Raw genomic sequence first — 13,112 nt, forward strand, 5'->3', positions numbered from 1 at the left:
TGGCACAATCAGAGCAGCTGCCATCACAAGGTTATTATTCCACCACTGAATGTACCGAGGGTCTGAGGGAATTGGATCCTAAAGCTCATGTTGATGTTGTGGAGCTTTATGTTGGTTCACTGTTGGCAGAAGCCACAGATCATCCCTCTGAAATGAAAGCAGATGTACAGGAGACATGAATAAGGAACAACTGGCAAAAATAAGCTCTGTAACTAAATCAACTAGTTCATTGCGGGGGGGGGGGGATGCTAACAAGATGCATAATCCCAAAGATTTCAAAGAAGTAATTTGATGCAATTGCTGTATCTTTTGTGCTTCCAAGTTGGTGTAAGCTGTCTATTTTTCAACAGAATCTGCCTGTCTTGGTCTCACATTTAGCACACATCAAGACCTCACTCAATTTATTTTCTTCCACTTCTCCTTTGGGATGGGCATATTTCAGAGCCATAATAATTGTAGCTGAAAGTTAGCATGACTTGTCCTTTTCATATTTGCTGTCATCTCATTTGGACATCATTACATGAAGGATCTTCAGTTAATTCTCTGGATTGCTGATAGAAAAGAAAACAACACAGTAAGTGAAAAATGTATAACCATTAAACACCATTAAACAGTATGGAAGACTTTCTAAGACAATTTTCTGATTTCATATTTCTATTTTTGTATTGTCTGACAGTCTTTTTTATAAATTAAATCATCTAAGGTGTACACTAATAGTGTGCTAAAAAGCCTTTAAAAATCAAGCTCATTAAAAATAATTCATGTTAGTGAGCTATGTTTTGATATAGGAAAAAAGAGCTCTACTTCACTAACTCCATCTCATATCAATAAAACTGTATTATCTCAGTTCTGCAGAGACCTGTGTGCACACATCCACTGAGATAATTCTTTGCAAGAATGAAAACCAGTAGTCCCAACGCACTCTATGAAACACAGCTGTGTTAATGTAGATTCAATGTTGTGACACAATTTAGGTCCAGTGATATATATATTCAACTTTGATTTTCTGCAGCAACTCTGATTTCTTGAAATGGAACATCACTTCCTTGTTGGAAAAGAAAGTCCTTGAATTAAATGCATTTCCATGGTTTTATATTGAATGCCACTTTGTTGAGAAGTTCTCATGCTTTCTGGCTCACAGACCACCATGTATCCTGTGCTGCTAGTGAGAATTTTGCAGCTTCAGGAAACTATGAATTCAGAAGAGGGCAAGATGTGACACTGCCTACCTTGCACTACTTGTTTGGCATCACAGCTCTTGGGGAAATGCACATAAGAGGCTTCTTACCCTATAACGGTATATATGTCATGCTGGGTATTTTACATCCAACCCTGTTCTTATCTAGCCAGACTCAATAAAAGTATTAAATATGCCCTTACTCACCAAAAAAGTGTTAGTTTAGATTTGGTGGTGAATAAGGAAACACTTGTAATTGCCTACATTAGTGCTACCAGCACTAAACATCCACTTCTAAACTAGGCATTTACCTGAATCCACAGCAAGTAGTAACTTTCCATCATCACTGCTTTCAGTAACAGTTAAATGTGCTATAGAATAGCAACTTTATTTGCGTGAAAGTGGTGCATGGGAGAGCATTACCAGGCCCTTTACATGATAATGTCTATTTTTTTGGTTTCTAACGTGCAACAATTAGATATGATCTTCTTGTCAGCATTATTTGGATAGTGAATATTTTTTTCTCATTCTGTACAGTATTTTTCTGTTCTCCCTTTGTATTATCACTTTCATACATTACTTCTAAGAATGACAAAGATTTTAACAACGTTTATAAAGTACTTGCTACTGTCTTGAATGTAGCTGCCCCTGTTAAGGTATTTAGACTGTAAGACAGGCAAGCATGTAGACCCTGGATTTCTAGGGAGACATACACATGCCTTTAGGGGAGCATGACCTGTTCAGAAAGAGTATGTGGCTCCACAAAGAGGGAGGAACTGCCGCAGTCAGTAGGTGGATAACAGATAGGTATTCACCTATCCTATCTCCTAGGTAGATAGGAGGGCAGAGCCTATTTTGGCAGGAAGGAGGGCAGGATGGGTGTGTTGAAGCTCCATCTAAAGGCTATGTGCTGACCTTCCCCACTTGTTGAAGGAGATGAAGGACAGATTGTGCGCATGACCTTTTATCCCCATCTTCTTCCCCTTCAAAGTGGGAGCAGCTACCTCTACTATCTATATCCCACCGATAAGTGTCCTTCTCCTGACACTCACCCGCTGGCACTCACCCCACCTCCAGTGGTGCAAAAAAGCTGGCAATGCAGAAGAGAGCCCATCCTGAAAGGGTGAAGAGTGTGCAATTCCTCCCCAGCAAAGGGAAAGTACAAGGCTTTTAGGAAGATGTCCTCAGGGAGGGGACAAAGTAACCATGACACATGGATTTTAACCATCCCTAATATCACCTACATTTCTGTCTCGGAGAGGCCAAATGACCTTTGCTATATTCTTTGCTCGGATCAGTTTCAGACAGTCAAGGCAGGGTTTACGTGTAGTGATGAGTTCGGCATTACACAGGTCTCTCTCAGAACTGAAAAAAAAACAATAGTGTCATAATTACAAACAAGGTGTGCTTGCAGAAGGAATTATTTCTCTTGGAATCTAGAGCTGGTTCTTCTCTTATTTTCTCTTCAATCATTGGCCAAGAGAAGTGAGTAAGTGATCTCCAGCCCATGACAAGCAAATACTTGCAGTTCGTACCATGAGCTTGCCAACTGAGGAAATGGATCTACCTATTGTGTACTCACAGCACCATAAAGACAGATACTGTGTTTATGAAATGCATATCCAGGAATCATTTCACCACCAAAACACAATCACCTGCATAATTGAGTAGGTGACAACAGAGCACAAGCTTTTGCAATATCATTGGCCAAGAGAAGTGAGTAAGTGATCTCCAGCCCATGACAAGCAAATACTTGCAGTTCGTACCATGAGCTTGCCAACTGAGGAAATGGATCTACCTATTGTGTACTCACAGCACCATAAAGACAGATACTGTGTTTATGAAATGCATATCCAGGAATCATTTCACCACCAAAACACAATCACCTGCATAATTGAGTAGGTGACAACAGAGCACAAGCTTTTGCAATATCACTGTCAGTCTACAGAGAAATTTCCCGCGGGCAGGAAACTTCATAAAACTCAGTCTGCATGTGTCAATGGATCACCCAGCTGGGATGCTCAGCATTTCCAATGGCTAAGTAATATGAGAGCCCATACAGAAGCAATAGCTCTGCAACTGGCTACTCCCATCCTCAGCACATGTGAAGACCCCTGCCCATGACTTCCCACAGGAACTGGGTTTACATAGGGTCAAAGACATGGCACTAGCAGAAACCTCTGAGGCTCTGTCACATAAGTTGAATACCTGTATTAGAATATAAGATCGCATGGACCAAGATCTCTGTAAAAAACAATTGTATTCACTGGCTTATATTCCTTTCCATGCTATGTAACATTACTTCTAATTTCTGCGCTTTGAAATTCCTATGCTAGATTAGTCAGAGAGCTTTTTCTTCATTAAGCACCCAACACCAAGCCTTCTTTTGTTTAATTCCTTCAAAATATGTGATGAGTTCCTACCTCATAATAATTGCATTAGCTTCTGCACATACAATCGCATGCTGGTAAAAATCAACATCCGCCTTCTTGCAAAATAAACTATTCATTGCCCCTTTTGGATATCCACTGTAGCCCACGGCAACCTAGAAAGAAACAACATACAAAGAAATAAAAGGTAATGTTGTTCTGGAATCTTTAGCTATTTACAGCCTAATCCAACTCCTAAAAGTTGTTAATAACTTCAGGAAGAGTTCTAATGTGATGTTTGGTAATGTTTATGCAGATCTCCATTTCAAAGTGATTAATTATAGATCTCAACTTCTTGTTAATAACTTCAGGGAGAATTCTAACCTGATGCTGTTTGGTAATGTTTATGGAGATCTCCATTTCAAAGTGGTTGATTATAGATCTCAATCATATATTTGTATGAAATGTGAAGTTTCAGAAAATTATGAATTCTTTTCTCCCCCAAAGGAAAAATTGTCTTTGTTTCCAGAAATACATTTTCCTATGAACAGTTCAGACACTTTTAGAAGAAAAGCACAATTTCCTAAACCACATAAACCTTTACTTACAATGTTGTCTTCCTTGAAAATCACCGTCCCCACTCCATTGTTATTGTCTGAGAATAAACGGTCAAATAATCACAATTATAAATTCGCACAACACTATGATATTACAACAAACCTGCTGGTCAAAAAGTATGACATTCTTACTCATGTCTACTGGTCCAGAGTTTCATTAATTCTACTTTTTCATTAATTACCTAACAGAATGAAGTGTAATCAATTAAATATGGGGGGAGGGGTGTTGCTCAGTATATTACATCTCCAGGAATATGACTAACAATTGTGTAGAATTTTTCCACACTGAGTAAATTAAGGAACTAAATTTAGTAATATTAATTTACTTACCACTTCTGGATGCTAACAAATCACAGAGCTGTAATGCATGGGTGTACTTAGGATTATTCTTTACAGTGGATTCCTTCTCTTCTAAGATTTTTATTTTTTCATCTTTGCAACTTGCAAGAGATTTAAAACAGTTCTTTGCTGTAGTAAGATTTTTTTTGTATTTTTTCAGTCGGTCATCCTTCAGGTGTTCCAAGTTAAATTCTTTTAAAATATCCCCACTAGTTTTCTTATCAAATACAGATGAAACTGGAACTAAATTATCATTAGAAGATGCTTTTTCATTTGAATGAAGTATTTCCATCTTTCTTTGGTTGGCTATTGTAGGTACATATACTGCCGCAACAACATTGCTTTCTGTAAAGATGGCATTAGCATGTTTTATGAGATTATGCTTTGAGTTTGCTATTTTGATTTCAAAATTTGGCCAGTAATACACATGTGAGACTTGTGCTGAATAAAGAAAATAGATATGTAAGATTAATATTAAATATGAAATATACTAGCAGTTGTGTTTTCCACTAACAAACATAAAGTGATGTAGAATATACTTAAGCAAGCTGCAGCTTTCCCTCACATTAATAGAATAATATTAAAATATTTTTTATTATCACATTATTTTCAGAGTCAAAAGGGAAACTTAATATACAATTGATTACTTTATATTTTTTTCCAGGTGATTAAACTTTTATCTCTACTTATGTTTACCAAACTGTAAAGATTTCCAAAGCAAGGAGATTGTTTTGAAAAGATACAGGAAGTTACTGAAGTTGTTGTAGAGGAAAAAATGTATATCATATATAACATATATATATAAAACATATATTTTGTCTCTTATTTTTTTCTCATTTAACAAGTTCTGGTGGCTCTTTTTTTCATTAATGACTTGCACTATTCCTTCATGATCCATGTGTTAGTAAATACCAACAATTTGTACAATTACATTATGAATCACATCTTAATGCTCTCTAATAATCACAGCTATCTATTGTATAAGATATTTAGCTACATCAGCTTCTGACAGGGACCTGAATGATTCATATAAGAGCCAACTGAGGAAAAATGCAGAAAGCAAAATGGAAGTAACTGAAGAGGAAGAGAAATGACTGCTGTGACTAGTTTACCAGCCTGTAAGTATGACACGTGCAGTCTTAGTCTAGGAGATATTTCAGTTTTGATACTGACCTTGAACCAGCAATTTTGCACAATAATTGCAAGGTTTCCAAGACATGTAAACTTCACAGCCTTTCAGGGCATTAGGAAACCTTAACAGCACTTTTGTCACAGCATGAAGTTCCCCTGTTGAGCAGCCCAGGGCAGTAATCCTTTTGGGCTTGCTTGGTTCACAGATGACAATTCCAGTTCTGCAATCCTGCATATACATACACAAATAAATGTACAGGTATACAAATGAAAGTATAACCATCCAGTGAATGAGAGTCCAGCCAGATTATGTGTACGTAAAGATAAAGCAATCAAAGGATCTCACAGAAAAAGAATGGCATTTGTTGCAAATGCCTAGGGATGAAGCAGTCTAGAAAATCCTTGTGAATTTTCAGACACTTTTGTTGTGTCTACAGCACCTAACTCAATTGTTGTATTCTAGATCAACCGGGCAAATGCTTTTACTGGAGTCCAGAAAGACTTAAGAGGTAGACAGACCTTTGTAAAGTCTGTAATTGTGTGTAACATCATGAAAAAAAGCAGGGAGATGGATATTCGAATAACTGGCTTACTGCAGACTACCAAAACAGGAGAAAGGAGTGACAAGGTGTAGTATCAAGCAAATGGCAACACTATTCAAAGGATACTCACCAGACATCTATGTAACTTCAAAGCTTCAAACAGCTTTGATCTACTAAAAATCCAGAGTCTAAGCATGCAATAGGTTAAAATTCTAACTGCAGGTCTGTGGCCCACAAGCAACCCACACTGGAACAGAGGCTCCTGAGGAACCACAGCCAGCAGACACCTTATGCCAGGGCAGGGCCAGTAGGAAGCATGGAAGAGCAGAGAAAACTAGGAAAAAAGTACAGAAGAGTTGCAGACAAACCATCACCTACACAGCCCCAACCTCCTGCAACACCCATCACCTCACTGAGAGTAACATAAGGTAAAAACAATGGAAGTTGAGACTAGGAAAGTGAGAGGGGTAGGTGTTTGGCTCAAGCTGAGATAAATGTTTACTTTGGTATTTAACTCTTTCTGTTCTCTTTTTCTCTTCAATACCCAATTCAGTAAACAGAAGTTTGTATTTATTGGCAATAAATTGGATTAAGTAAAAATTCTCCAAATTAAGATCACTTTGCCCACAACACCAAGTCAGTAATTTTTAAATCAAGATCCTATTTGACAATGTGGCTTTTTTTTAGCCTTGGTAACAATGAATATGCTTGAGTTGAAGTAACTCACAGATTCCTCTGATTCACTTGGTAAATTTTCCATATGTAGTGCTAAAAAGATGCACAGGTCTTCTTTCTTCAGATGAGGAATGGGAGGACCTAGAAAGAAACAGTGGACAGAAAAGCTAATCAAAACAGTCCTGCAGAAAAAAATAGGCAATGTCACACAATTAATAAATAATTACTGGTAATGAGATAGAAAGGATAATTATTTAGCTCTCTGGTCCTAGGTGGAAAGTTGGGGGAAAGGGTTATAATTTCCATGCACGTTGAATGAAAGAACTGTTTCTTAATAATGCATCAGTGCTCGATGAGCCAGTTACCCTGTAAAGAGCCTTATCTTTGCACTTCAAACATCAGCACATCTATTTATGCGTGCCAGTCCTCCGAGGAAAATGGAAATGATCATCCTAGGAGCCACTGCTTGACAGAGTGCAGAGCTATCCTGGATCTCCTTTTTTTTCTGTTTTGTTTCTTTGTGTTTTTTTTTTGGGGGGGGGGGGGGGGGGTTTGTTGTTGTTCTTTTTAAATGCTATCTACTCTTCTGTCACAGGCAATGATTTCTACTGACTTCAAGAGGAAAGAAAAAGTATGTGAATATCCAATATGCAGTCTTAGTCTAGGAGATATAGTCTAGGAGGTCTAGCCAATCTGGAAAGACCAATTCTATTGCCCTATATCATACTCTTCTTCAAAATATTTCAACTATCACAGTTGAAAATCCTCCCTTTTTTATGCCCTTTTTTTTTTTTTTTTTTGGTTAAGATTTCAATACCATTTGGTAAGACTGGTAAAAAAATGGATACAATTACTTTTACTTAAAATAAAATTAAAATTAAGACAAATATGTTGCCAGAGAGATATGTCAGAAGTTTGCACATCAGCTCTCTGTGCTGTGTAATATCCAGCTCACTACTTTCAGGCCAATTACATTTATTCAACCCTGTTTAATTAAATTAAATTAAATTAGGGAAACCAAAAACTGATGATTAGTGAAGAGTTTAGAGAATTTATTTCACTTTGCCTTCATCACTCATTCCTTCTGTTCCTTCACTGTCTTCTGAATCACTAGGTACTGGAAGACACAAAAGAAAAAAGGTTGTATTTGAAATAGCACATAAAAAGACATTACATGACGTAGAAGTTTATCAGCCCTCCCCCTCTTATTATCAACACTGACACACTATCCATTGTGAGCTGGACATCTCAGAAGTCACAATTGGTTCAGAACAATATTTGACAGTCAGGCTGGACTCTGATACTTTATTCAGAAACAATCTATATTAAGATGAATGGGAATTGCACAGATATAAAACAGTTAACTGAATTTCATGTAGAAATACATACGGCTGCCCAGTGGTGGTGGTGACAAGAGGATGGGTTGGCTTTTTGTTGTTAGGTATCTTTTTAAAGTTTGAATTTCATCTTTTTTTGTTGTTTTTGGAGATTTTATCTTCTAATTTAGTTTTGTTTCAAATGTTTATTTCAAATCTTCCAGCATATCTTCACACTCCATGAAGATGTGGTCAGCAACATTTTTGGAGATTTTATCTTCTAATTTAGTTTTGTTTCAAATGTTTATTTCAAATCTTTCTCCCTTAGTAAGAGCATTGGTGCTTCAGCTTATACATCATTAAGATTTCAAATTTCTACCTCAGTTATAACTTTATTTTTCCTTAAACCAAGCAAAAAGTATAAAGGATTTTGTGTATTCTCAAAATGTGTGGTGTTCTTAAAAACTTCTGTTACTTTTTACTGGTTGTCTACTCTAAATAAAATTGTAAGTTACTTAAGAAAATTTCAATATTGATAAGATTATTCTGTGGTAGGTGATATGACTCTCTAACTGGCATAAACCCAGTGGCATGTGGAGAAGAGTCAAGCCCAATACCTCCACAGATTTGGATAGCAGGACTTGCAGTCATATGTAAGGCTGGAAGAAATTCACAGAAAAGGCGTGAAATAAGAAAACTCACAAAGGATGCTGATTAGTCATTTTGGGGAAAAAAATGACTTAGCAAAAGAGCAGAAACCATTAACCCCAGAAACTTGCTATGTTATTCCTCTGTCTTTTCAACTGTAACCAGTTATGGGGTTTAGCCACTTACAGACCGAAAAGGCGACATTTTTGTGTAATTCTGTCTTCTGCATATTCAGAAGTACTGTGGCAGAAATGGAATCTGCAGGGTACAGGTATTTATAATGTATAGCTCTAAATGAAGGTTGGAACAAGCAGAACTAAGTTAAGGGTAACTCAACTCAATTTACAGTAATTATGTGCCATTTATAAACAGATTCTGTTGTATTTATTACATCCTGCAAAAAGGGCTTTAAAGAAAACTACTTAGTAACATACCCTACTCCTAAATTTAAACACCAGTAATACCAAAAGAAGCCAAATGAAATGGTAAAAAGGAGGAGGAAATGAATCTTAACCATACCTGCCATAAGCTGAATTTCACACTGTTTCCACTGGAATAAAAAGAAAACAAACAAAAAGGTATTTAAAGCATATGTGAACATTTACTTCATATATTCCACAATTTATCTGTTCATATCTGTCATTATATTTGTAACAGCTATTAATCAATCTAACACGAAGATTTCTTGGACCCCTGGACATATATGGGTCCTTGAAATCATTCTTGTCTGTTCCAGTTCTAATGCTTTTGTTCTCTACAGGGAGATAAAAGTCAACTACATAGCCTACTCTCCTCTAAACATTTATCCAGTTCATCAGTAGTTTTGTGTGTCCCAGTTCCCTCTTTTCCCAACTCAGACTGCTTTACTTCCATCAGATGTATCTTGAAAGTGAAGCAGTATTTTTCTACATTATCTGCTTCCACTTCTGACATACCTTCTACCTGCTTAATTATTTTTATTTATCTTTTAGTAATACCACCCTGAGTCTAATCTTCAAGATTCAAACCTACCTCATGATAGTCAAAGTTTTTCTTTAAACCATCTAGAGGATCCTAAAACAAAAAAAGAGAAGCAAATAAACCAGGCACTCACAGAATCACTGAGGTTGGAAGCCACCTCTGGAGGTCTCCAGTCCAGAGACCTGAAGGCAGGGTGAACTACAGCAGATCTGTTGGGGTCATGTCCACTCAGGTTTTGAGTATCTCAGAGGATGGGGGCTCCACAACCTGTCTGGGCAACGTGTCCCAGGGCTCATCAGCCTCAAAGCAAAAAGGCTTTTTCTTACATTTCAGTGAAATTCCCTGTATTTCAAATTGTGCCCAGTGTCTCCTGTCCAACCACTGAGAAGGCTCTGGCTCTGTCTTCTTTACTCCTTCCCATCAGGTATACACATGGATAAGATCCCACCTGAACTTTCTGTTCTCCTGGCTGGTCACTCTCAGCTCTCTCAGCCTCTCCTCATACAAGAAATGGTCTCATTACTTAATTGTCCTTAAGGCCTTTAGCAGGACTTGCAGTCATATGTCCTCATCTTTCTTGTACTGGAAAGGCCAGAACTGGACACAGCATTCCAACCACTACCTCACCTCAGGTAGCTGTCAATCCACCTCAGTGACCACTTATCTAGTTCATTCTTCACCAGTTTGTCTATTAGGATGCTGTGGGACATGCTGTTGCAGTTGTTAAATTCAAGATGAAAACCGCCTACTGCTCTATACTCATCCAGTTGGTCATCTCATCACAAAAGGATGTCAGATTAGTCACGTATATTTTCTCCTTCATAAAACCATGCTGACTACTTACAGTCACCTTATTGACAGGCCCCATGGTCTTGTGCATATTCAACTTCTTTAAATATTCCATAACCAGATTTTACTCTACTACCTTCATTGTTCCACATCTTCCCACTAGTCTCAGGGACATGGAATTCCTGAGGGCAAATCTTGCCAGCAAAACACAAGGCAAAGAAAATTTTTAATACCTTGGCCATGGTTGTCTTTATAGGGGTAGAATTTAATCTAGAATATGGGAATTAACTGGATACTTGGGCCTGAACCAACACTGAGACATTGTCTTTCAGATAGATTTCTCCAAAGGTGTTCATAAATTATTTAAATTACATCTGATTAAATCCTACTAAGCAATTGTTGGACTTCCCTGAAAGGAATAATACCCCTCTGCAAACTCAGAAAATACTTCTTCCTTCCACTGCAGATTCATCACAAGGGTGATATCCTGTGATGAATCTGAATATATGTTGTCTGGCACAGACCTGTGAACAGTAAAGCTGAACTCATCAGATGCTTCAAATATGTGAATGTGAGACTTACTTAGAAAGAAGAAAGTTGCATTTACCCTGAGGGATAAAAAGTGTGTGCAATGTAGGACAGAGGTACTCCTTCATATTGGAGGTCTTAATGAAGAATACCACAGCTCCATTAGGTATATCTGTGTTCCAAGTTCTTCAACCAAGACACATATCAAGGTCTCATCACCATAAGAGTTCAGACACAGCCAGATGCAAAATCAGGGTACATTCCAGAGCTCTGACATATAGCTTGAACAGAAAGATAGACGTCCCCAGTGCGAGGTCTTAAAATATATAACTTGTTCCTTTCCTGACTTTAGAAGTATAGGAGTGTAAAGATCTCCAATGCAGAAAGCAAACCATAAAATTCCAGCTGTATATGAGTATAAAGAATGAAACATTTTGTAGGTGATAACCTGGTATAATTCCTCTCCTACACAGAAGGGTAAGAACTGATGTATTTTTCTGTAAGTCAACTACTAATAAACTGACCACCCTTTCCTCAAACATGTAATTACACTATGACAATAAATAAATAAAATTACATAAGCATACATCTTCACTCTGTTTGGATGATTCTTTTACACAGTGAATTGTCTTGATTTTCATATCTTTCAAAAGGTTCTGACAGTCATGACAGGGAGGTTTGATGCAGTAAAGTATATCACTCTCTTCTATTTTGGACTTTGATCTGAAAAATATATGTATTTGCAAAATTAATTCATTTTCTGCAAAGCTAAAAATAATCTTTAAATTGGATTAATGGGTGAAGAACAGATGGAAAGGACAAAGAGAAAATCCATGATTACTCACTGACTTACTCACACTGCACACTGTTCACATCTATTGTAATAAAGAATGCCTGTAAAGTCACTCATTACCAGATTTGTAATAATAACCTGTACAGGAGAGCATTTGCTTCAGCATGGAGAACAACTTCCGATTTTGCAAGTTCAGTCCTTCGATTTTTTCTCCCTTTAGAGGGCAAGTTTGCATATAATATGCCAATGGGATATCCATTATACCCTGCCCCAAACTGCAAAAAAAAAAAAAAAAAAAGAAACAAATAATAAAAATCTAACAGATCCTTCCAAATATTTTAATCACCTACTAATACAGCTTTAAAATCTAAATATATGCTTTCTATATATTTCTAGGTACATCTAACTTCTAAATTTTTACAGCTATTTATATAAGATTTTAATCACATTTAACACTTTGCCACAAGCATCTCACCACCCCATTATGTTACCCCTTTCAACACAGTCAGGATCTAATTTTGCTTTTGCACAGTGAGGTCATTGTTCTCTGTCAATTTCATCACCATCTTTTTGTCTCTCTACCTGTGCAAGAAATTTAGGATCCTCCTTTTTAATGGGCTTTACTGACCTTTTTTTTTTTTTTTTTAGTTAAATGATAAAATATTATAATTACTATAAGCATATGTATTATGGAAGAAGGTGTTCATGAAGGAAATTCATCTCACTTAACTTCTTTATATGTCTACACCTGAACTAGTCAGCCTAGATTCCCTTTATATTCAAGAAAGTCTAACCAAGTCTACCTGGCCTATTCCAGACTCCAGATTAGGATGAATGGCACTCTAGACCTCCACCAGCTATGAAAGGGAGCCAGGGCAAATAACTCAGAAGCAGGCATCTACACTGCAAATATCTACACTGAGTCAAATAAACTGCACCCCTTTGAGCACAGAATAGAAATTTTACAACTGTTGGAGAATTCAATGTACTTACAAAATATCCATCCTGACTATAGAGTGTACACCCCACACCTCGGTTTGGATCATCTTTTAGAACAGAGAAAGATTTTAATGTCACTTAAAAACATACTTTTTTCATACTTTAAAACATATATTTACAGATTAACATGTAGAGCCTTAATACATGGTCGTTAAGTGACTGCTTATATGTTGAAAGAATCCCTCCATGCAGATACATTATCCAGTTCTAGAGAGATAACCTTACACAG

General features: G+C 37.0%; 1 protein-coding gene and 1 long non-coding RNA gene across 3 annotated transcripts; both read right to left on the bottom strand.

Moving 5' to 3' along the window:
• Positions 1–2,047: 2,047 nt before the first annotated feature.
• LOC134162457 (cytidine and dCMP deaminase domain-containing protein 1-like) lies at positions 2,048–5,958 on the bottom strand. Of its 2 annotated transcripts, XR_009964331.1 has the most exons (3): positions 5,676–5,958; positions 3,601–4,943; positions 2,048–2,542 (listed from the first exon to the last, which is right to left on the bottom strand). XR_009964331.1 is itself a non-coding variant. In XM_062616306.1 (2 exons), the coding sequence occupies exons 1-2, from the start codon at positions 5,914–5,916 to the stop codon at positions 4,486–4,488; spliced, it is 699 nt and encodes a 232-aa protein (XP_062472290.1). In that variant the 5' UTR covers positions 5,917–5,958; the 3' UTR covers positions 3,182–4,485. The 2 variants fall into 2 exon arrangements, 1 of the variants encoding a protein (XP_062472290.1); XM_062616306.1 differs by lacking the exon at positions 2,048–2,542 and having other exon boundaries at positions 3,182–4,943.
• Positions 5,959–7,426: 1,468 nt separating this feature from the next.
• Positions 7,427–9,880, bottom strand: LOC134162458 (uncharacterized). Its single transcript, XR_009964332.1, has 3 exons — positions 9,826–9,880; positions 9,334–9,364; positions 7,427–7,967 (listed from the first exon to the last, which is right to left on the bottom strand). It is a non-coding gene; the product is annotated as an uncharacterized LOC134162458 (long non-coding RNA).
• Positions 9,881–13,112: the final 3,232 nt, after the last annotated feature.

The sequence above is a fragment of the Pezoporus occidentalis genome, unplaced genomic scaffold (assembly GCF_034315485.1).
Source record: "Pezoporus occidentalis ecotype Australia unplaced genomic scaffold, CSIRO_AGI_Poc_V1 ctg19, whole genome shotgun sequence".
Classification (NCBI taxonomy): Eukaryota; Metazoa; Chordata; class Aves; order Psittaciformes; family Psittacidae; genus Pezoporus; species Pezoporus occidentalis.

What these genes read in the sequence shown, in the direction of transcription:
- LOC134162457 (XM_062616306.1), bottom strand. Translation starts at nt 5,916, where the DNA reads ATGGTTATACTTTCATTTGTATACCTGTACATTTATTTGTGTATGTAT. An exon ending in TGCAAAATTGCTGGTTCAAG is followed by an intron (nt 4,944 to 5,675) that starts GTCAGTATCAAA and finishes TTCTTTATTCAG; the next exon opens with CACAAGTCTCACATGTGTAT.